The sequence below is a fragment of the Anopheles maculipalpis genome, chromosome 3RL (assembly GCF_943734695.1).
Source record: "Anopheles maculipalpis chromosome 3RL, idAnoMacuDA_375_x, whole genome shotgun sequence".
Taxonomy (NCBI): Eukaryota; Metazoa; Arthropoda; class Insecta; order Diptera; family Culicidae; genus Anopheles; species Anopheles maculipalpis.
The window spans coordinates 75478787-75503026 of NC_064872.1; the positions used below are offsets into that span (position 1 = coordinate 75478787).

At 44.5% G+C, this 24240-nt stretch overlaps 3 protein-coding genes across 4 annotated transcripts in view; 1 reads left to right on the forward strand and 2 right to left on the reverse strand.

Annotated features, from left to right (window-relative positions):
- Window positions 1–24240, forward strand: part of LOC126562130 (leucine-rich repeat-containing protein 15-like) — a 487244-nt gene that overhangs the window by 312650 nt on the left and 150354 nt on the right. The window lies entirely within an intron of this gene.
- Window positions 1–24240, reverse strand: part of LOC126561245 (obscurin) — a 62279-nt gene that overhangs the window by 25427 nt on the left and 12612 nt on the right. The window contains exons 3-7 of the mRNA XM_050217200.1: window positions 6084–6205; window positions 5845–6012; window positions 5637–5768; window positions 5393–5569; window positions 5150–5315 (exon numbers count right to left, since the gene is read on the reverse strand). Of these exons, the coding sequence (XP_050073157.1) occupies window positions 5150–5315; window positions 5393–5569; window positions 5637–5768; window positions 5845–6012; window positions 6084–6205 (765 nt within the window). The remainder of the gene's footprint in view (window positions 1–5149; window positions 5316–5392; window positions 5570–5636; window positions 5769–5844; window positions 6013–6083; window positions 6206–24240) is intronic.
- Window positions 15110–21292, reverse strand: LOC126561338 (uncharacterized). The gene is made up of 2 exons (XM_050217425.1): window positions 16556–21292; window positions 15110–15256 (listed from the first exon to the last, which is right to left on the reverse strand). The coding sequence occupies exons 1-2, from the start codon at window positions 21290–21292 to the stop codon at window positions 15110–15112; spliced, it is 4884 nt and encodes a 1627-aa protein (XP_050073382.1).

Here is a 24240-nt window from a genome sequence, read left to right on the forward strand (position 1 = left end):
AGAACAACTTATAATAAAGGTATTATTTAAATTTATATCCCAAAGATTATTTCCACCACAAATCACTAGACAATTTCCGGTTCCTACGTGGGTGAGTGTGACGTAAATATGTAGGTTGAATTTTTTTCCTCCCTCATTTTGCACACTTTTTTCTCTCTCTTTCTCTCCCTCCCTCCTTTTCTCTTTTCCACTCTTTCCGTCGCACAAACAGACACGATCACACTTGAAGAAACTATGAACTTGGTTGGATTATATCAGCGCTCGATTTAGAAAATGATTTATATTACCAGCCTCATGCGTGCCTCATCATTCGACGGTTTGTTTTCCATCGCTTTTGCACAAAATATATTTTATTTCATAACTGTTTGAAACATTGTCAATTGATTGAGCCTTTGCACAGCACTGTAAATTGAAGCTTTTGCCTGTAGTAAAAATTGCACACTCTTCAGGCACAATGTGTAACGTTTTTACACATTACAAACCGATGCTCAGTTGTTCAAAAATAACACCCAACTGTGGCCACAACTGGCTGCTTTCTCCACCAACACACACACACACACACACGGACGCAACAAAGCCGATTATATATATTTCTGCAAGCACTTATACTTTTTTCCTTCGCTTGTCGTACATTGATATCAACGATTATGCAATAATTTCCGACAGTGGAATTTAATTTGCATTTAATATCGCTATTACGCATTTTTTCAAAAGCACTTTTAAACATTATTATCTATTTTTTGACTCACTTTAAAATATTTTTTTCGTTTTCTTTACACGATGCAAAGCAAAATCACGGTCACTCGTAAATCGTTTCGCGATCACAATCACGACTCCAGGGGAACTAAAAAAAAACCCCCACATACACACCTTACCGTACCCCTGTGAAGAAAACTCCAGCACGTGGGGACGGAAGTATGGGTTTGGTGGAACGATTTCTTCCCGCTTCCCCTACACGGACACGGACTTGACTGACGGGCGCGGGATAAAATCTGTTTCGCGGTAGCTCCGGATCGATCTTTCCACTGGCAGCTTTGAAGTACGACTGAAATTCGGCCACCCCATCGACCGTGAGCGAAAAATATAGATATTCTAAAATTACGTCCGGACCGAAAAATTTCCTTACCGTCCGACCGCGAGCATTGCGCACAGTGTCGATGTGTTGGTACGCGGACTGGGTGTTGGTGCATACGCAGGTTGGGTTGAGAGTGTGGAAAAGATGGGCGGTGGGTAAAGCGAGTTGTTGCCAGCGCGGTGGAACAGGTGGTACGAAGCGTAACGTAATGCGTGAACAGGCCAGGTCTGAGATTGTCTGGTGTGAATGTGTTCGTTAGGGGAAAGCGCGCGCGGTTTGCTCATGACATGTCGTCAACGGTTTACGATGAAGGAGGCTATTTGTCGGCCATTGGCCATACGGGATGCTACGAGACACGATCGACGGTAACCTATAGACCAAACCTCTTTCCCGCGCGGCACAGGGAATGATATTTTTTCCCACGTCAGACCGTGGAACATATGCTGGATTAATTTTTAATACCGACCAACCGTTTGCTTGTGAGTTGTGGTGTTGTAAAAAATATAAATTAGTGATATGTTTCGAATCGTCCTCCTCAAGGTTAAGCACCATGGATGGAGTGTGTTTGAATGGCATTGATTTGAAGCTCTGCCTGGCCTGACGTTAATGTGGATACGAGAGGTTTCGTGGTAATTTTTTGGTTCGCTGCCATCTTGATTGGAGCAAAACAAAATAGAAGAGGCGAGAGCGAGAATCATTCATAGCAAAACGAATGCCGAAATGTTTGTTCACCTTGACTCATATCTGTTGCAGTCGCTGGCGGAGTGTGAAATGATAAAATTATACCGCGCTACCTTCGAGGGTGCAAGGATTGTGATATAATTTTTGAGGAATGCATTCGCAAACTGGCGCCATTGTTGTTGATCGTGCCAAGAAGCAGTGATGATACTGCGGCTTGCTTAATGATAGGCAAATATTGAACGGGAATCATTGCATCATGTTAAAAATAATGTGGAAATTTTGTCTCCCATTTGTTTCTTGCAGAAAATAAGATACATGGTGCCTTGCCATTTTTTAAAGATTGAGATACTCGTAAGGAAATAATTCATAACTTATCAAACTGAGTAAAACAAGGTAAAGTTAACACAAGAAACTGCATTTGATTTGATGCAAGAAAAAAATAGCAAACTACAAACACAACTAATGAATTTAAATATTTTTAGTCAAAATCGAAAAAGACGTAGGATGGGATTTGTCCTGTCGTGTGAAGACCGTTATCGTTGTCACTCTACTACAGGGCCACCGCTGTATATAAGCCAGGATATATTTTGAATAGTTTCAGATTTGAATAAAAAAAAATCCATGCAAATGCGAAAAATCCTTTGCTCGCGATGGGTTTGTGTTTTGTATTAAAACTTCATTAGTTAAATGTGAAGACCGACCATCCAACAACATGGTGTTTATAAGCCTCCTAAAACATTACTTGACCAGTATGACTTAGCAGAGAGATCGGCTCGATGGTAAGGGAATAAGGAGTCGGCCTTCACGTGGCCGGATGGAGTTTAAATTGCATCCGGACTGTTCCCCCCGTAGTGAAGACTGACTACACAACTACGTGATTTCAGGGAGCCTAGTAAGCCATCTGATGGCTGGCGTGATCTACTAGGTAGGTAAGCCAAGAAGAAAAAGACAGAAAGAAGACCTAGTGATATCAAGAAGAAGTAGTGAATAATGTTGGCTTATATGATTTTTTCCATTTTCCATTCCTTATTTTTCCTTTTTAAGGAACTTATGAAAAATAATTGAGGTAAAACGTTGAAATTGTAAAATCATTAGTAACTTTTACAGACAAATTATTGACAAATAATATCATGCGTATCATCCAAGCAATTTTGGTAAACACAAATCATAATAATAGTTTCGTTCTCAAAAGATCGTTACTACTTTACAAGAAACTAGTGCATCTGGTAAGCAATTTGACAATGTACAGCTAAATGCAAATGTATACGTAATTTCTGGAGAACCATGTTATGAAATCTGACCGTCTTAACATGTATTCAAAATTGTTCATCGTATTTTCTTTAGTATTTTGTATACTCTTAAACAAAGAGCCTTAAAAAAATGGGACATCATTAAACAGGATGTTACATGAGGTATATTTTTTAAACATCCTCAAGAGCAAGTCGATTGAAAAGCAAAGAAACAAGTCAACATGTGCTTGTGAAGCTATGCAAAAAAAAAAACTGTTTTGCCAAGGTACTGTTTTGCAAATAATATTTGGAAAAACTGCAAAACCTTGTCGCAACCTTGCGTACATCAAAACAGTACATACATTCCCCGATCACTGACACCGGCGACAAACCAGCTGCATGCCATTTTTTCGCAAATCGATCTTCCGCTTTCGAGATGGCGCAATCACACCGGAACGTAGAGGGAAGAAGGAGCGAATAGGGGAGGGGCCGGAAAACACAAACCACACAGAAGTAAAATGTGTTTTGCATTTGTTGGAAAACGCTTGCTTTAATTTTAGACCAACCAAATCAACCAACTTAATTCCTGCTCGATAAAACCTTTGCTGGGCGGGTTGATCCTGTTTGAAGATTTTGGTTCATTTTTCCTTCGATGCAGCTTTTAATGAATCGCGCTAACGTCGAGCCAAGCGCATTAATGGAGTGGAATGAAACGGAATTGAAATTTGATCTAATAGCTTCTCGTTCTTTTCATTTCACATCCACTTTAGCTTAGCGATTTGTGACCGATTTGCATGGCAGCGCTGTTGTGTTGGTTTTTGCTGCTGTGTTAATTGATCGAACGATAAAAGTTAATGAACGGTGGGACTTAAAGACGTCAGTAGGAAGCAAAACACATACACGCACACCGCTTATTTACTGCTCTATTGTATAATAGGTAGAATAAACCCGTCCGACCATTAAATCGTACATTGAAACCTCCTTTTCACTCATCCTGGCCCTTCTTTCCCATTGTGACATAATCTAGACAGATTTTGATGAGTTTTCTACCCTCCCCAAAAAGACCCGTCAGATGTTGCAATGGCGCACAGTACAACGAGGCAGCTTTAGGATACAATAACGGGGTAATGTGGGGTGAATAAAGGCAAATCCCATTTACATGCTACTCGGTGGCTCTTTTTGCGCTATAAAGCGTCGAAAAATAGAAACCTAATCCGTTGTCGGTACGGATCGTGCGTCGTGAACAGTCAAACACACAATTTCCGGCAGCAACGATTGAGTAACAAGTGTGTTTGTGGCCGTTGGCTGTGTGTGTTGGCGTTATCCGATCCCGGGACACAGAGCGACACACTGTGCCGGTTGTGCCCGTTGTTTCATCACACACAGACACAGCATTTGACAGCTGTCGGATGATCTGCTCCTTTTGCGGTGAAGGAATGCGCAGGACGCACGGCAGGTTTTTGATGCGTGTGGTAAGGAATCTTCTTATTACGTTGGTTGGTGCAATTGTGCCGAACATCAGCTCATCAACATCGAAGTGTGCATTTCCGCCAAATGGGGCCAGTCGGCTACAAACTTGCAACGTTGGTCTCGTCGGTAATCGTCTGACGGGATCGTATATTAAGCAAAGCAGACTAATCCCCAGCCCGTCGCAGTTAATCTCCGGTTAGTTTTCCGGCATCGAATCAGAATCGGACAACGATCTCTGTGATCGTTAGTGTTTTGTTCCCTTTTTTTACGGCTTGGTTTCGTCTTCGAGTGCAAAGCAAAATTTAGAGTGGAGATGAGAAGAGATCGCGAGAGTGTGAGATATCTGAAAGCTAAATTTACGAATAGAATATCTGCTCAGGTCATCGACGATGATGAACTTCTGCTTAGCGTGCTTACAAAATCAAGGGACGTTGGATTGCAACAGATGGCGCTAATGGCGATGAAGAGAGTTTAAGTTTTGTGCTTCGTAAGTAAAGAGTAGCCAACAACTTCATAAGCTTAGGAACAATGGAAGAACGCAGCGTTTTCGGTTTAGCTATACAGTGTTGTAAGTAAAAATATGTTTGAAGGAGAAGAGTTTGCTTTCATCTACTTAAGACTAAAAAGTTCAAAAATAAATCTTCTAAATCGAAAAGCATTAAACCGTGCAACGTCTGTTCTCGCGTTTACATACCATAAAGAAGTCTCGAATAGCATCATTAGACGCAAGGAACTCCTGTGCAACCGGTGCATCCCGGCAGTACTTTACGTGCTTATCGAAGTCACGCTCGAGTCGTAGAAACGTTTTGCCGATCATCTTCGGATTGTTTGCGTAGTACTTCACACCCTCGATCAGTACCCTATTGTGGGGCAATAAAGAACATCAAGCTATTAGTATCGAAGTTTTAATGGCTTGCTCAATAAACCTATTGCTTACGTGTTGTGAAAGTCCGCAATCTGCTTAAAGTTGTTAAAGATATCATCCTTATGATCGCGCACCACACGCGGCACCTTGTTGTCCTTGTTGTCGATGTACTTGAGGTAGTTGTCAACGACCTGCTGAAGATCCTTGGCAAACTCTTCCTCCGTTTCGACCAGCTCGCGAACCACAGCCCTTCGGGAATGAAGTGAATCTTTAGTCTGAGTAGAGGCTATCGTATACACCAAATTCTGGCACTCACTCTCGTCGATAGGCAGCATCGTTGGACTTTTCGCCGAATACGGCCTGCTCGGTATGGTTAACGTCCAGCACCGACACCGGTATCCAGCCGGCTTTGGCATTGTCATCACCGTCAAAGATTCGTACTTTCCACCTAGAAGTTAGAGCAATTTCATTAATTCATTACTCTCTACCTCTCAACCCGTCTCCCAAAAGCATGCAATTTATACTTCTCGTTCGGTTTCGGTTGATACGGTGGCTGTGGACTGACGCTACGCCGATGGGACGAGCTCTGGTGGTTCTTCTTCGGCTTCACCGCCAGCTTGTGCCGCGAGGCCGAGCTGTCGAGCCGATCCTCGGTCTGACCGATGTTCATCTGCGGATCGAGCTTAGGTTTTCTGTGGGATTTTGTTGTTGTTGGGTGGGTGAGTGGTCAAGAAACTAGTAAATGCCTTCATCTTTTACTTACTTTGCCGCATTGACTGCCGAATCGCCCATGTCGAGGACCTCGACCAGATCGCCAACTCGCACCGAGATCGAGTCCGGTCCTTCGGCATCGTAGTTTTTGTTCACAACCAAAATATCGTACATCTGGGAAGGAGATGAAGCAGAACGGAAAGGATTAGCCGAATGTCATCCGGGCGAGGTAATAAATGTAATGAAAATTAATGTATCTTATCATCAACATGGTGCCAAAAACTTTATTCAATGAATATGGTGCGAGATCACTTATTTGGGCACACGAATGTTTGGACGATCTCAAGCCGACAAAAGTGTTAAAATTTATATAGCAAGTTTAGTAAAAATAATTTAATATGTTTTATTTTCCGAAAATACGTTCAATAGTATACAAATAGTATAAAATAATACAATTTAGGTAGGTGTAGTAGGTTTTTTTTCGGACCGATACCTTAGGTTATTTAACATCTCGTTTATGAAAAAAATCTTCTGACCAATCTATTTGCCGCGGGTTAGTTGCAAACCCAGGCAATAGTTTTTCACATACTCGACGAACCTTTTTGGCATCGCTTAGAAATCTTAAAGCTGCTCTCATTTATTCTCAGACAAAAAGCAAAATAACATGTTGGCAGCAAAACGGCATGTTTCGGAGTGTTAATTTGCGACCAAAAATCCCAAACCATGTACCAACTCGAAACCCTCATCCTACTAGCACTTGCAAACATCGGTGATATGTGATACTTGTCGGACAATCTTTTTAAAAAATAAAATTAATCTTAAATGATTAATTTATTGCAGCGGATTCGATTGCTTCATAGCCGTGTCATTAACCGGTGCTTTTTTGTTCTATTTTAGACGAAGAAGAGATATAAGTGATTCAACAGTAAGGTTCACCTTCCAAAGAGGTAAAACTTCCCCAATGCGACAGATGAGAATCACAACTAACAAGGCAATAAATCCGTCAACCGCAATCGTTACAATTTATCAAGCGCTCGTTTTTATATCATTTAGATGAGGGATTCCTCGGTTTTATTGGCACATTTCCATGGGAGGGAAGGGGTTCTTTCAAAATTGAGGAGGCGGAAAAGGCGTTAAAACTAGCTTCATTTTTACAGCCTTATTTGTCGGCTACACGCGGACAGTGTTCAAGACTAGGGTGAGATCATAACACTCCGGTAAAGATAAATTAAACCGGGAAACCGGTTCAAATTTAATTGATCATTAGTTGAGATTGGTTGAGGCAAAAAACGGAGACGATGATGATCATATCAGTACGCTTGACCGAAACTAATTGAGATCGATTTCTATCGAGACACGGGTCCCGCAACACTGCGCACGTCATCCTTGTCAAGCAGCGGGATTCTGTTCAAGGTGATGTTTTTTTTTCGCGGAAAGAGAACCAGCAGGAATATTTCAATTTCGGACATAAGCCTTTTTTTGAAAACAAAAACCAAAGCAAGAGAAAGAAAAAAATCCCACAGAAAATGTTTGTTGGATCGCTAATTGGCGAACCTTCAGAAAGCTGTCAGTTCACACTGTGCTGACAGTCAACCTGTGGTTTGCTTTAAAATTCCTCCTGGACCAGTGCGCCAAAAATTGGAGACCGTTTTCTGAAAACAAAAATGGAAAATAAAAACATCATCTACACCGGAGATGACATTTCCTGCGACATGTGACCTCCTTTTTGTGGATGAGTTCGTCTGCTTTATAGCGAAATCCAAACATCCTAACCAAAGGTGAGATAAGCTACATTCGCGCTCGATGTTGTTTGCTGCCTACTCGCTATTTGACCCAGTGCCGGACGCATACCTTGACCGTGGCGTGCTAGTTTTGTTCAAGGAACAAACCCTCGCAAGGAAGGAATTACTAGGAATAACAAGTTACCCTCCTCCAAAGTCCCGCCAGTTTGAAGGTGAGAGCAGGTTGCGCACCATGGTTTAGTACAGCCGGAGCTATATTTAGCTCCCTACCAAAGTGGCGTACCATTTGCGATAAGTAATGTGCGATAGTTTGCGGGATAATGCTCGTCTGCGTCTGGATCGGAAAAGCGTGGAAGTGTATATTTACGAAGCGTATTTTTTTGTTGCTGCTGTATCTCTTCCAGCGTCCCCCACCATGAAGGTGGTGATTGTTTGGTTGATGCGGTTTGCGGACTTTGTTTACCCGGTGGAAAAGCAAAACAGCCTCTTTATTGGGCCGGTTCGCCAAGAGGAATGTGATTTGAATCATAATTTGTAACGCGAATGGAATGGTTTTTGATGGGCCTGGCCAGGGAGATACTGATGGGCGTAGATAAATTGTAGGAAATTGGATGCATTATTAAAGAAATGTGGCCGGATCAAATGGCGTTTGCCGGGGGAGGGAGAGGCCATATGGTTACAGTTTTGCTGGGAGGATGATTAAGGGATGATAATTTGGCAAGTTGCTTCTGCGCAGGTAAGAAAAATGGAAAGAGGTGCGTTGTTTTTGAACCCAAATTTGAGTTCTTCTCTTTTTTGCTATCTCTGGGTCATGTCAACGACGCTTTGAGCCTTCGGGGTACGACAGACAACGAAGGCTTATGATAAACGTTCAATTTTTTCGTATAAAATCTATCATTGTCCATAATGCTTCAGCAATGATTGATATTTCATTCAAAAAGCAGCTTAAACGACGCCTTTTATCTGTTAATAAAGTATTTTTCCAGCCCTGCATACTTTGCATAATTCTAGGCGTTTGAAATAGAAATTGAAAAGAACAACAAATTTTTATAAAAAAAAAAATATTTTATTTACAATCCACTTTTGCAAAGCTGTCATTCACCTCTTTCTTACCAGCTTCTATTTCGCTCACTGATGAATCAACCTTTACCTTGGCTACCATTTCACGCTCTGAAGCACATATTGTTGCAGGCAGAAATGTAGAAAAAGTCAACGACATAGTACTGCAGGTGTATTATTTTACCGACCACCCACTTTTGCATCACTGTCAGTAGCTGTGCCGTCGCTTGTGCGGGTACGACATTGCCGGTCGTTAACCATCGCCTCCGTACAGTCTTGACCACGCGTGTATCTTTTCTTTAATGGGATGGGACAGAAAGTGGAAAAGTTTGCACGTTGAAGTTCGCTGAAGGTTTGTGAAGTACACCGTGTCTGCTCTCCAATTTCCCTATCAACACATCCGGGCGCACACTCGTGACTGTGCTAGAGTGGATCACCTTGGACTTGTCAATCAGGTTCTAAACCTTGTTTAGTACAACATCAAAAATGATCGAGCGAAGAAGCTGGAACGTCCTGGTTGGAGCAGAATCGGAACGTAGACGCAACCATGACGCTCAAGGGCGCCTCTCGCCCAGTAATGCCGATCGTCGGTTCGGAAGTGTCGATCATATTTCCCAAACATAAATGCCAAACCAGGGATCAACAGTGAGCCCTTCGCACTACACTCCAAAGCGGCCTGAAATCGAACCACATCTTAGATATTTATGCGTTCTCGGCCTATTAGTTGCTGTTGGGGGTGCTACTGCGAAAATAAATAATAAATAAAGTTTATTTTTGGACGCGTCTGCGAACGCGAAAAGGCAACTTTCCTACCGCGCCACGCACGTACGCACGATGACTTAACAGTCGTTGCGTGATATCCAGTCGGCGGAATTGTGCCAACTATTAGCATTCACTTTCACACGGACGAACGAACGAAGAAGATGTTTGATTTTTATTGTGCACGTTTGTGGTCCTCAGCAAAACATCTACTCCAGATTTGGGGCAATAAATTCGTTTCTGTTTGTCGTAAAGTTTGCAACCACCTTACGCTGCTGCTACTGCTACTGTTTATCCCGTGTTTTGAAACATTATTATTGTACGCGGTGTCCGAAACCGACACCCGATCAAGTGGTGTAGGTCAAAACACGGAAACGTGTGTCACGTGTTGCGGTGCGATCCACACGATTCATTCATGCACGCGTGACAAAACCAGCTGTTCTGGGTAGAGATGAAGGTATAGGTTCGCCTTTGCTTGATTTCGACGCTGGCATAAGTGGGATGAAAAATGCAGGCAAGCAATGTAAATAACAGCTCAGACATAAATAAAAATCATACTGAGAATTCATCCCTCCCCCTCCTAAAGCGGGCACCGGAGAGATGAATGCAAGCATTGAGTCATCTGGTGCTGTTTGGGAATGCCAACGCACGGTGGTTTTTGTTTTTGTTTTGATTTTGAAAACTACAGAAACAGATGAAAATAATTGGCTTTTTCGTTGGGATTGGGATGAATCTTGTGAAGGTGACACACTGACGAAGTGATGTTTTAATCTTGCAAAGGAAATTGAGGTAGACATTTAAATGAATAGTAATCCATCGTTTATTTCAAGGAGCATACAAAATGCGAAGCTAGCAGCATTTCAGGCTACCAATGACTTTAAAAATACAATTCCTTTTAAGTCAAAGTTATCAGATTATATTAAAATTGATGATGATCTTCATGCGAAGCTGTTGAAGCTATGAAGTATTTGAAGTTTGTAGAGATTCGAGGCCTTATTTACGACAGCGATGAGGAGTAAGAGGGAACAGTCACATTGGACACGCTCTAGTCTAGTTATAGTCGTCACCTCAGCTTGTAACCAACTAGCAAGGTAAGCAATATTTAGGGATCGATCGTATGCAGCAACAATGTTTTCAATCATAGAGGATCAAATTCAGATGATCGATGAATGTGAGTTTCGAATCCAACCAAAAACAAAGATTTTCGATAGAAGATACCCGGTCAGGGAGATATTGAAACATATTTCCAAACGATCTTATTGTTAGTGCGATGAAACGAAATCACATGACACTCCTGCGGAAAAAGTAAGAGTTCATTTGAACCACACCAAACAGAGAAGGCATCGAGGAAATTTTGAAGACGCTAAAACTCAGAGGACGAGGTCACAGGAAGGAAGATTTTTATGTTATCTGGATATGTAAAGTACCATCGAAGGGTCCTAAAGTACCATTAAGGAATCCTTAATTCTAGTTTGATAAGAGCTGTCGAGAAGATAACACCCTAACCAAGCCAGAACAGTGCTGCCAAAGCCGAGTCTATCTAGTTTTTCTAGTAGCATGACAATTGAAATACTGTCCTGTCCTACTGTACTGAATATATGCTGCTTTAAAGTCATTGTACTGTCAAAGTAGAAAAAATCTCTACTTCATCCTTAAGGAAGTCGAGAAAGCACGTCATTTTCCTATTCAGTATGAAGCCTCCTTAAGTGAAAAGAATTCAAAAATAGTTTAAATTTCACTAGTTCAACACTAACATCCTTTCAGAATGAATAATGAAGATCAAGTTACTTACGTACTTTCCTGAGGGCTGACATTATTACTGCTTATTATGTGCTTTTATTGTGATATCATCTGACAGTATTGTCTTAAATGTGATTGTATTTTGAAACCTTCTGAGCACAAAATTATCTTGAAACCTTAAAATTACAAACAATAAAAATGGGTCACATCTAACCTATTTTATGACGCATGAAGCATTTCTTGGATGAACCATCATTGTCATCAGTTAAAACAAAACCCCAGGGAGAAATGTGTCGTAAAAATATCGTTACGGTAAAAATTGTACGGCAGTTTCTCTGGACCACCTTGGCAGATGATTTATATGCGATTGAACTGTCATCCTCTCTGTCGTGTGCTTTCTTCGTCCTAAGAATCCCAAGATGCGCCTCCAAGAAACGAAGATTAACGTACCCTCAAACGAAGCTGCCGTTCATCATCACGAAGCGAGGCCTTTCGTCGAGAAACTATTGCTGACGTGGCGCACACAGGTCAACGGAGGCCACAATTTGGTTAGCATATTTTTAGAATTTCCGGTCCATCAGGTGGTGGTATGGCTGATGGAAAACGTGTTCATCGCCCGAAACCCGCGGAAGCTATTAGTGTGTGCACAAGAGCAGGCACACATCTCTCCCATATATTAAATTTAAGTCAAAGAACCCGATCACCATTTTTTTTTTGGTTTGTTCTTGTTCTTTCGTACCATCCTGATCTGCTCTGCAGCCATCATCATCAGACACTCATCTGGAGTTCATTATTGGTTACATTTTTCGCACCACGTGTTGAATGTGCCGCCACCAGCTATTCTCCCTGACGTCAACCACCGCACGGCTAGTGATCCACGGCTGGGGGAATCGGAGGTAACCCCCGGAAAGCGAACAATAAAACATCTGCTTGCGAATGTTTTCCTCCACGAGCATGCAAAAACACTTTCGCAACAAAATGCCCTAGCAATCGGCCACGTTCCTACGCAAAGTGCGGTGGTTACGCGAATGACGCTTGCGATGAAGAATGAGCGGATGGTTGGCGTGGATGGCTCATTATATCCATCGTCAGTGAGCAATTTGCTTTTTCCGACCACCCTTGCCTGTTCACAACACGCAACACGTCATCGTCGTTTGTTCGGCAGAATCAAAAGAAGTTTGCATTTTCCAGAAGCGTCAAACGAAAGGCCGGTATCGTTTGTAGAAGCAGAGGTGTTATGAGATAAAGATGAATAAATATAGAACGAATGCAAGCGACCGCCGGTGTGACAGTGCGTGCAGCAGAACACGAATCTTGGCTGGTTGAAGACACCTTCTACTATAAGCTGGGTAATCTTGGACATTTTGGAGCACCTGAACTAGGTGGGGTGTGTTCTCGTTATCGGGACGTAGCTTGAACAGGGTGTTTGAGCTTTTAAAACTCACAGTTTGCGTTTTATTTTGCATCGGTTGATTGTTTAATTGTTTTACAAAATTTCCATTCCTATTTTCGGCAGATTCTTTCTTCTTGATAAATTATTTTTCAATTATTCAATTGAATAGCGGTATCAAATGTGAATCTTAATACGTCGTTTCTGATGAATAAATAATGATGTTTCTTAAGAGATGGTTCAATGAATATAGCCAGTATGGCTTTGCCAACCTGTCGAATGTGTATACACTACCGAAAACCAGTACAACTATCCTATTGAGCTCGAAAAAAGATACACTGAAGGCTATCCAGAAGAAGAAGATGTTTCTAGCAATGCGATCAGACCGTTCCACAGAAATAAAAGCAGAAATAGAAGAAATATCTGCAAGCGACCTAACCAAATGTGTGATAGTACTTACTAATTAATCTCCTGTAAGGTAAAGTAGGAGAAAGTTTTAGCATTCATATGTCCAGGTCACCAAAAATGTCCACTGTCTACTGTACTGTGTACAGACCAACTTTGCATTGGTCATTCGTTTATTTTTCTAAGTTTTGCTATTTTTTTAAATATGCAAAGAGCAATGCTGATGGAATCTATAAAATGTTCTCCACAGTGTTCTCCATAAATTGTAGTGAGCAGTTTATAAAAAAGAGACAAAAATGAAAAATATATTTCGAATCACCCGGTGTAGGAATGGAACCGGTCGGAGAATGATGCGTTTTTTGTTGCGTACGTACCAGCGAGAACGTGTTGCAAACCAATGAAGAAGAACGAAGCGGAATAATCTATTTTAAGAATTATGCAACCGAACCGGACCACGGCACTCCCGTTCACGACACGCAACGCGTGTGCTTTATGCAGGACCCCTAACGGACTAACGCACAGACGCTCACCACACTCCGGCCACTAGTCAAGCAGCCGAGAAGATCCGCAACAACAAAAAAGAAGGTAACACGTACACGCACGTCAGCTACATGGGTTTTTCGGGTGCACGGTTTAGTAATCGCTAATCCGCTAATAGGGCACGCGGCCACTTCTGCACGGTTGTGCGGTGCAAGGCCCATGGAGAGCGTACCCGGGCGACGTGTCATCTTCGTCATCTTCATCACACATGGAGGTGAGTGACACATGAGCCAATTTGGGACCCGTCCAAAGCGGATCGTCTAATGAGAGCTAATGAAACAGCAAACGCGCTATTTACGCACACCCTTGCGATGAACTTCCTCGTCGTGGCGATTGGCGTAAGTGAACGCATGTACGAGAAATTGAGGATTTATAAAAGTGTTGTTGAAGGATGCCATGCGAGGAAAAGATTGAAAGAGAGATTTTTTCGATGAATTCAATGAACTCTGCAGATGGGGTAAAGTCTATGCGCAAGAATAACAAACAGCATGTGATGAAGTTTTACGATTCTGATGATCGTGTTGCGTAGTGGCGTTTGCCACGCTGGCAAAAGATAGCCGTGTTGGAGTACTTTCTTCACTCAGAAGCACGCGCGAATAGCACTGAATGATCTTCAAAGAGGTGTTCCATCAGCGTAAGTTTGCCGATGTTTGTTTGTTCTTTATGGAATCGTAAAGGTTGCATAAATTAAACGCTGAACGGCCAAAGATGCGCCTGTATGTAGGTCAAGCACAGAAAACTGTCCCTGCATTGCAGCATGTCCTAATAACCTTTTGAGAGAAAAACTTGGAATTGCTTGAATGTCCTACGTACTTTTCAAGACAGTCTTACCAGAATGTCTGACATTTGAGAGAGTATGCATATGACCTTGCCTATGAGTTTCCAAACTCTCCAGTGAAGCTCGAGCACACTCTTCACAGTCCATTAGCATTATGGAGCTCCACCAGAGCAGTGAATATGATGAAGTTGGTATTCGCGTGGAGAAACGGAATGATTTACGTACTACCCGTGGTACGTCTTTAAACGTCTCCATCCGGTGACTAATTACCGTGCCCCCGGGTGGGTGGTTGGTAAGTATCAAATGTACGTACACCGGGTGTCAGATGAAATATTAAGCCGCAGTTTGTATTTGTGTGCAAACGCGCTCGCTCCAAAATCGGCAAACATCAGCACAAAAGGCAGCAGCGGCAGCACCGGTGATATATTACGTATGATGTGGCGATATGAGTGCAGCAACATCTTGGCGTAACATGGTTTTGGTTTTCTTAGCTGCAATTTTTTGCTGCAAAGCGTTATGTTTTATTTTGGGTGTAATTTACAGGTTTCGTTTTTCTTGAAGGGTTTCTTATCAACTAACTAATCATTAAGAAGATCAAACAATATAGAGTCACGTGACAGCTGTCCAGCAACCTAAGTCGATGTAGCACACCGCCACCAGTTGGATCACTTCCACTTCCAGTCGTGGACGCTCGTACGGGATGATGATCGGTGGATCGAGTCCCGACTGCTGGAGCGGTAGCAGGTCGATGATGGTTCGCGACCTTGCGCTAGTGAAGCCTTGATCGCTATCCTCATTGCCATTGGTAGAGTCTGCTAAAACGAATCCAGAAAGAAGTCGATTAGCGGGTGTAGGTGTGTGTGTCGATGTTGCTTGTAACGATTAACAGATGTTCCATTAAAAATTTGGATGAGAAGCTGCTGAGGGGCGGGCGTAATTAATATCCTGGCAAAGATGTGCAACGGTATCAGACGCAATGGAGACGAGACGAGAACCTTGAACGTGGTCAACATTATCCAGTAACAAAAGCAATGCAGCCAAAACGAATGAGATAATGTTGGACCCATCAACCCGGTTCGCCTCGACCACCATTGAGCAACCGGTCCCCCGTATCGATCGAATCGAATGGTGAACATACCCTTATTAAGCACACTATTTATAGAAGACGGAGATGCGGGCGCAGAAAAGGAAAGCGACGAGTTCGCACATGATGATCCATTACCCAACGAAAATGGCTGACGATTTTTCTTGCGTTGAGGTGCGTCTTCGCAACCAGGGTAAGGGTGGAGAACCACCAGGTCCCGCATACACGTGTGCGTGAGTGTGTGTGTCTGCTCTCTCTCTCTACCGTTCGGTGGTAAGTGTAGCCGTAGCCGTATAAAAATAGATATCTCCTCTAGCTCTTCACCTTTTGTTAGTACGAGATTACTTACGAGAAGCAAAAAGAAAATCGACGTCCCTTGTTTGCCATTATCACACTGAGGTAACTTGGTGGTTGGATTCTTTAGTAATGGGTCACACAAAAACATTGCAAGAGGTAAGTAGATTTGTCAGGGATTTTTTTAGTACAAATTGTTTCTTATAACAGCTGGACTCATCAGCCTTCCAGAAGACAAGGAACGATTGGTCAATTTAAAGTCCATTTAAAATATTGCATCAAACAAATGGACACCTAACCGTTAACAAGATGTTATCATCTTTTATGGAAAACAACATGTTCCGCACGCCAACGCGCCACGATGTTCGTAAAGATGAATCTTCAAAAACAAAACCATCATGAAGTGAAAAACAAAACAGATATCTCGCAACGTTCGTCGGCTCTCACCGTTGATCCATTCAGACCTTGCTGCAGAGAAGCACAGCACAGAAATGTCAACTGCCATGTCTGTTGTCCTTCAAACTGATTATTTGGCCGCCCCGATGTCGTCTATAATTAGTGTGCCGCTTTATTTGCCCTTCCCAGGCGAGGCTAAACCTCACCCAAAAGCAAAAACCAGGGAATTTACAGAGGCTTAACAGAACGGGGTAGGGGAGAGGGCTTTCCTGTTTTTTTTTTTGCTGTCGAATGTTGAAAGCGATGGATGCCAAGGCAGTAAGACCTGCGAACCTACCTTAACATTGTCTGCCTTTGCTGCGGGTTGGTAATGATGGGCGTGAGGAAGATGATGATGCTGCTGCTGATGTTGCCGGGGTATAGGCTGCTGAAGATGCTGGTGGTGGTGGGTGATGACAGTGGGGAAGGTGTGTAGCGGTTGGTAAAGTGGCTGCAGCGGTGGTAACGATCCTACCACCGGATGATGATATCCATTCATGGGCGGAAGTTTGCGCGTAACCAACCGTGGGCTAAACGATTCCTGACGCTCGAGTTTCCGGTGTGCGGTAACATTAGCATTCGTTGTCGGAATACGTAGCGATCCTCTTCTCGATAGTGGCCGATAGTAGTACGCTCCCTCATCCACCTTATCCAATGCATCGTGACTGCTGCTACCACTGCTGCTCAGTGTTTCGTAGTCGGGTTCTTCCTGCACCTCGCAGGTGTACATCGAGAATCGGTGCAGGAACTTGGGAGTGATGCGTAACGCGGACAACACATTCATCGGTTGGAAATGACGGATACCGTCCTCGTCCAGCACCGTATAGGCAATCTTTCCAGCCAACACCTCGTGGCTAGACTCACGCGGAATGACCGCCTGAATACCACGCTTGATAATCAGGAACGCCTTCGGGAACTGTTGCCGCCGACATTGACCACTCTTGAGGAAAAACTCCTCGATCGCCAGCTGATTGTTGGTGTAAAACAACGATAGCGGCACATCACGGGACGATTCGATCACTGGACGGCGGGCAGGTGCGTGCGACAGTGCACCGCTCTGCCGGATGAGTTCCCTCAGCTTGTCACTCTTGGTAGCGTGGGCCGGTGTACGCTCCAGACTATCCATCAGCTCCCGATACTCATCGTCGTCTTCTGCCAACTGTTCCATAATCAGCACACGATTAATAATCGTAAACAGCTCATCCTCCTTGTGAAGATCACGCAATGCGGCCGGATGTGTGAGCAGATACTGCAACGCTTCTGCCTCCTTGGCGTGACCAAGTGCGTGCGCTAGTCCTTCCGATTTGCGAAGCAATGTACGTAAGGCATCATGCGAGCGGGGATCTTCTACCAGCTCCACTAGTGCTGCCTGTGCCCGTTCTTGAATGCTATCTACCAGTGCCGTTTGTAGAATTTCCGAAATGTTCACACTGTCCTCTACCACACCGGAGCTTTTAAGGCTGGTAACGATCGATCTGAACAAGTTCTCATCCTTCTTGAGTAGATTTACAAAGGCCTCAGACATGCCGCTATCATCCAGCAGCTCACAAAACTCTTCGATTGCTCCTGTTGGAAGCGAACCAACGCCTGCTTCCGTATCTTCCCGCAGTGGTTCCTCTTCGATGAGTGCCGTCAACGTTCGTAGCTTTTGATCGATGTTGTTCTTCACGATGGTACGATTAACTGCACCGAACAGGTAATCCACTGCTTCCGGAGATTGAACGACGTGTTGCAGTTCCTCCACTGTATACTCGCCCGTTGAAGCTTTGATCGCTTCCGCGATCATCTCATACATGGTTCGCTCGGGTACGTTCGGATCCGAGTTGCCTTGATTTTCCATGAGTATTGTGGCCAAGCTGGCTGCGAGGGCTTCCACTACTCCGATCGATCCATTACATACCGTCTCATCTTTTGTTGCGTGAGCATCACTGTATTGGAGGGATTCGCGATCCACCTTCCTACAGACCTGCTTCAATCCATCAAAAATGCTCTCTAGCACGTCCAGTTTCGCACCCGGTAGACTATTCTCCGCCAGGAACTGTTGAAGCGCTTTACGTTCCTTTGTGCTCTCGAGGACGTAATCCACGGCGGATGCTTCCACCTGACGTCCGATGGGCATTCCCGATTGTGCCAAGCTCTGCAAGATCGTACTATCCAAACTGACTACGAGTGTGCTCTCGCCCGAAACGGCTCCTCCGTAAGCCGGTTGGCTAGGTTTCAGTAGCTTCAATTCTTCGGGTGTTACAGTGAAACTTTGCACCGAGAATTCTTCGTCACCATCTTCGTTGTCTTTTAGATCCGGCGCTACGAAGCGAGGCCCGTCTGCTGTTTGCACGATCCGGCCAGGGATGAAGGTGACACGGTTATCCGATTCCACTACCCGCCCCGGTACGAACCGAGGCCCATCATCCGTATCGACGATTTGACCAGGGACAAACTTTTCTCCATCATCATCGGTGCTGATCACCTGACCCGGTATGAAGGTTGGTCCAACGCGTGTGTTAATGATCTGTCCTGGGACAAACCTTGGTCCGTCGGGGGTTTCCATTGTCTGACCGGGGACGAATTTAGGACCACTTTTTGTTTCAATAATTTGACCCGGAACAAACTTCATACCCTCGGACGTTTCAATCACCTGTCCAGGGACGAATTGCTCGCCTCTATCAGTTAGCACTACTTGTCCCGGGATAAAACCATCATCTTCCGTCTTGATGCCGGGTATGAACTTGGATTCGGCGAGTTGCTTCACCAACTTGCCTGGCACAACTTTGCCCGCCGGTAGATGCTCCCGACCAATACGCTCGGGGTAGAACTCTACACCAGTATCGTTCTGCACCAGATGACCGAACACACACAGCGAAGGTTCTTCGATGGCTAAACGATCTCCATCGACCACCATCCCTACCGGCGATGCCTCACTAAACCGTACCGCATCGATGGTGGATGCCAACGCGAAAGACACTTCACCGGCCGGTCCGATCGTAGTAGTGCCGGGCATAAACACATCACCATGCTTCGTGTGTACGATCTGTCCCTCGACAAACTTGGAACCCTCCTTCGTTTCGATATTAACACCCGGCACGAAGCGTCCACCGGCATCCACGATTCCAGGCACAAACGAATCACCAACGTACTGGCCGGGCACAAAGCGTGCCCCTTCGGCTGTCACAATTGTTTTCCCTGGCACGAAACGCTCTTCACCACCACCGGCAACGCTCACCGTTTGTCCCGGCACAAACACTAGCTCACCTTTCCCGTCCGGGTTCGGCACATTCTGTCCGGGTATGAAACGTTCCCGACCCTGCACGGTTATCGTTTGTCCCGGGACAAAGCGCAGTCCGTCGGGAGTTTCGATCGGTTGACCAGGCACAAACTGACCCGTGCGTTCGTCTACGACACCGGCAATAAACTTGCTAACACCTTCCGGTGTTACAATCGTTTGTCCCTGCACAAACCGTGGCTCACCGTTCACTGATAACACCTGTCCGCACACAAAGCCTTGTCCCTCGATCACTTTACCCGCCACGAAAGTGGCCGATGGTTGTTTGCTGCCTGCTCGCACGGTTGTAACTTCACCCGGGATGAACTGGATCGTACCGTCATGTCCGGTAATGGTAACACCGGGTATAAATTCGAGCTCACCGGAAGAACTGCACGAGCTGGGCAGTGATTGACCCGGTACGAAAGTTGGCTTACCACCGACCATTACCATCTGTCCTGGGACGAACACAGATTGGTGGTTGACGATCAACTTCACACCGGGAACACCATCCACTTCGGTTGGTTGTGCCTGGCCTAGGTGTGACATAACGGAAGCTAAATCGTCCAGATGAGGCAATAGGTCAGCCGACGCTCCAAGACGATCCTCTAGCTGTGCAAGTTGACTAAGCATTTCGGGCGTTAGTGCGTTGATTGCTGCAATTCTATCCGGTTTCAGGTCCACCTTTGCTGGTGTGATTGTTCCGACGTATGAGGCCGCCTCCAATCCGGAACAGTGCTCTAGTTGAGCTTCATCGACCGTTAACTTGCGGGCGGTGATTACCACCGGGAGTACATTGAGAGGTTTCGGTAAGGCAGTGACCGTACTACGTACACCTTCACTTTCTGCATTCCGGTCAGCTGCTTCCCGTTCTAGGGTGTTCCAATCCCACGATTCGATGAGCGGTTTCACTAGATCACCCAGTTCCGGTTCCTGCTCGAGCAGGTGCTCATTGAGCCGCAGTGCCTGTAGCTTCTCTGCCCGTTGCCGTTCACGCCGTTCCGCCACTAGACGAGCCGCCTTTTCCCGATGTTCCTCAATAAAACGCTGTTCCTGCTCGATCTGTTCCTCCTCAACCCGCTCCTTACTTTCGAAAATATTCGCAATGCTCGAGAGATTCGATTTAGATTTGGGTTTAGGACGCTTCGCGTCCTCTTTCTCCCTTCGCTTGATGACATCTTCCCGTGGACCTTCACCTTCGTACAGTGTTTCCGCCTCATTCGTGCTGTGCTCGAAGCTCTGCAGCGGCACACTCACACTATTACCTTTGCGCAGCTTAATCAACAGCTTATCGGACTCTTTTGCCAACATTACATCCCGCACATCACCATCCCTTACCGCCGCTTCCAAGCGGGCCGGAAAAACGAGCCCAAAATTACGCTCATCCACCCGGTACACGTACAGACTCTGCTCGAGTGGTTTCGTCTTTTGCTGCAGTATGGTGGTTAGATTGCGCTGTGCCTCATCACTATCGTCCAGCACGGGCAGTACGTACCGGAACGCGCACAGCACCTCGTGCCGACGCCTACCGTACGCACCAGGCTGGTAGTGGTGTGGTTCCAGCTCGGCCGACACGTTCGTCACCCGGCACCGATCGGCACCGGCCGCACGTTTGACGAGCGTTACCGGGATGAAGTGATGCGATGGTAAGCCGTACGATTTGCCCGTCACGCGGCAAAACCGTTTGGCAGCGGCCGGTGAGATTGGCGGGAGCATGGGGAAATAGTTGGGCTTCGGTAGCGACCGACATTTGCCCGTGATGCGACAGAACGACATTGTGAGAAGGATTAGACGTTTGGGTAATTCTTGAATAATTGGAAACCTTTTCCACAAGATCTATCGTTTTTTTCTGGCAGATTTAGTCGATCTTCATTGTCTGCAGGCACTTTTCGCAACTCCGACTCTAAATTTCACTTCTTCGTTCCGTAATTCGTCCAAAGTTTTTTCACTGACGCACTAAACAGCCCTGTCCACCGTGAGTCAGATGTGTAACACAGCAACACGATGCGTAACGCAATCCGTAGATCTCGTCGAGACCGGAATGTTTATTTTCGGCTAGCCCTTATGCATCCGTAACTGCTTCTTTCCTGTTCTGTGTGTGTGTGTGTTGCACTTCTCTTCATAAAGTTATACACGCATATGAAATTGCCAAAATCGTTACTAATATACGTGTGTCCTGTTGGCATTTAGCAGTTCATTGGTTTCATCACTTCTCTCTCACGATCACGCTTCACACACTCCCGAATGCCCGATTTTGATGGATGTTTCGTGACTTTTCCACTGGGTATGCTTCGTTCTGATGAGGTTGTTGGTAGCGAAAATAAAAAAAAAACTTCTCGCGTGAATAATTCACTCCCCCTTTAAAGATGGGGAAGTGTAATACCTTTCGTTTACGATTTTTTGTCTCTTGCTTGCTAAAAATATCTCAAATTCTTTGCCACAACCGTTTGGTCGAAGCCTTTTTTCTCACTTAACGAGGGTTTCTTTTTTTGCCAATTTTTTTTCTGGATGTGTTTTTCAACTTGTTTCACTTTCAATTAACGCCCGCTACATGACAGGAAGGTGTATCGGTTTCGGTGAACATTCGGTTGTGTAAGGGTTTCTCTTCTTCTCCAATATGATTGCACTAGCCTTTTCGAATTTTCTTTCTACTTTTCCCTTATTTTATCACATTTTTATTCTCAAGCTTGATACAAGAGGACAGCGTAGTTTATCACGTGTACTTTTTCTTCTACGTTTCAATTGCTTCTTAATCACACCACAAAAATCCACTTGCACGATCACGTTACGTTCCCGTTGGGTCCCGGTAGCCTGGCTGAGCGGAACCGAACCGACCAACCGTCTCGAACTGACTGACTGGGAAATGCTGCGTGCACGCTCACACTAGGTGGAAACCGTTTATTTAAATATATCAAAACTACCCCCCCCCCCCTTCTGGGGAGGAGGGGGGGGGGGGTTGTTGCTCGCACACAGGTTTTCACACGATTCTGCATGTATTCCCAACTCCCCGACGGGTGAAGATGCAGCCAAACGCTTGAAAAATCATTTCCGCAGAGCAAAAAGAGTAAAAAGAGAGAGATCTTGATGAGCAAGAGAGAGTGCGAGTCCATTGATCCTGGTTAAGATATAGGGGGATTTCCCTTTTCTCATGATCACGCGATCACTTGTGAACGATCACGAGCGTAGTGTGACTCATCGGCAGAATTTTCTCTTCACTTTCTCTCTCGCTTTACTTCTCTCTTGCATTTTGCACAATCAGGAGGTGATTTTCCAACTCACCCACAAAATTTCCCACCCAAACCAGTACAGGTAAAAACAGTGTCCGAGTATTCTGAGTTTGCAACGGCCTGTTTTGTTGTATATTTTGGGGTTGGTGCGAAGGTGTAAACCACCTAGTGAACCATGATGGGGCACGGTAAATTGGACCATGATGGATGATGATCTCCACCTTAAGGGTTGGACTTTATTTCTTTGATTCGCCCTGCTTTTCAAATTGTAAAAAAATAGTCAACGTACAGTTCGTTTTGAACCTCCTCCCGGTCACGGTTACTCATCGTTCGTGAGCAGAGTTGGAACGTGATTGATCGTGTCTTGATCAGCGGGGGAACAAAAAAAGCACGTGGAATGTGGTTTCTTCCTCCATTTGTGCAAGATGTAAGCAACGGAAGTGTCCATACATGCACGACCGAGAGAAGAAACTGGGAAAAAACGATCTTGCATCAAAAAACCTGTATGAGAAAAAATGCAACGAACAAGGTTAATTGTTTGTAAACAAATGTTTTCGGGAGGTTTTCGTCGTTGCAGCAGTAAAACGAGCACCGTGTGTGTGTACTGCCTTGAGTGATGAGTATCGCATCTGCAATTAATCATTCACAGTTTAAAGGCATGATTTTTGCACCGTTCGTCTGAAGTAAATGGGTTATGATTGACAACGAATAATCACTGCACGACGGACAGGTGGAACCTTGATCCGATTTCATTGGTGTGAAAGCTTATTTTAACTCCGCTTTTCACTCGTGTACAATTGTTCCATTTTTGAACGATTCAATCCAGCTAGTAATTCCAATTAGCAAGATTGGAAGATTGAGAATATGTTAGGCGATCGCTAAAAGACACACGCGAGTGACAGAAGAAAGAATATCGCATCAAATGACTTCCGCGAACCGTCATTCCCTTTTCTCGTTGGATCGTTAGTCAAAATGTAAAACATGACGTGCGTTGCTTTGTAGCACGGACAACAAACAGAAGGTGGGAAGGGAAGAATTGAAATTAATCAAACTCAAGCATCGGGAATGGTGATTTTCTTTGTGAGCTTGCAGTTATGAATTTTCTGCGAATGTAAAAGTTGACGTAAACGATTAAATGCAGGAAATTGCGGTGAAAAGCAAACAGCAAATTAATTGCATATCGCAGTGAAACGAATATTCTCGAGCTTAATGCTCAATTTAACAGAAAACAGTTTTAAAAACATTCGAAAAAAAGATTACTTGTAGCTTAATTACAAATAGCTAATGAAGCAGCAATATTTATATTATTGCGTCGATGAAAGTACAATGCGCTAATTATTCAAATTGCACGTGCGCAGTCCAAGCGAAGCCAGCAGCTGAAATTCAACCTTAACAGAGATGTAATTAATATTATTACGCCTCTGAAAATTAAAAAAAGTAAAAAAAAACTTCTTTTAAACTAGTTGCTGAACAGAAAATTGACGCAAATGATGTAGT

Bases quoted from the DNA above. Each gene is read 5' to 3' on its own strand.
- LOC126561338 (XM_050217425.1), bottom strand. From the start codon at position 21,292: ATGTCGTTCTGTCGCATCACGGGCAAATGTCGGTCGCTACCGAAGCCC. The intron at 15,257-16,555 runs GTAGGTTCGCAG...TCGTTTTAGCAG, and splicing joins CAAAGGCAGACAATGTTAAG to ACTCTACCAATGGCAATGAG.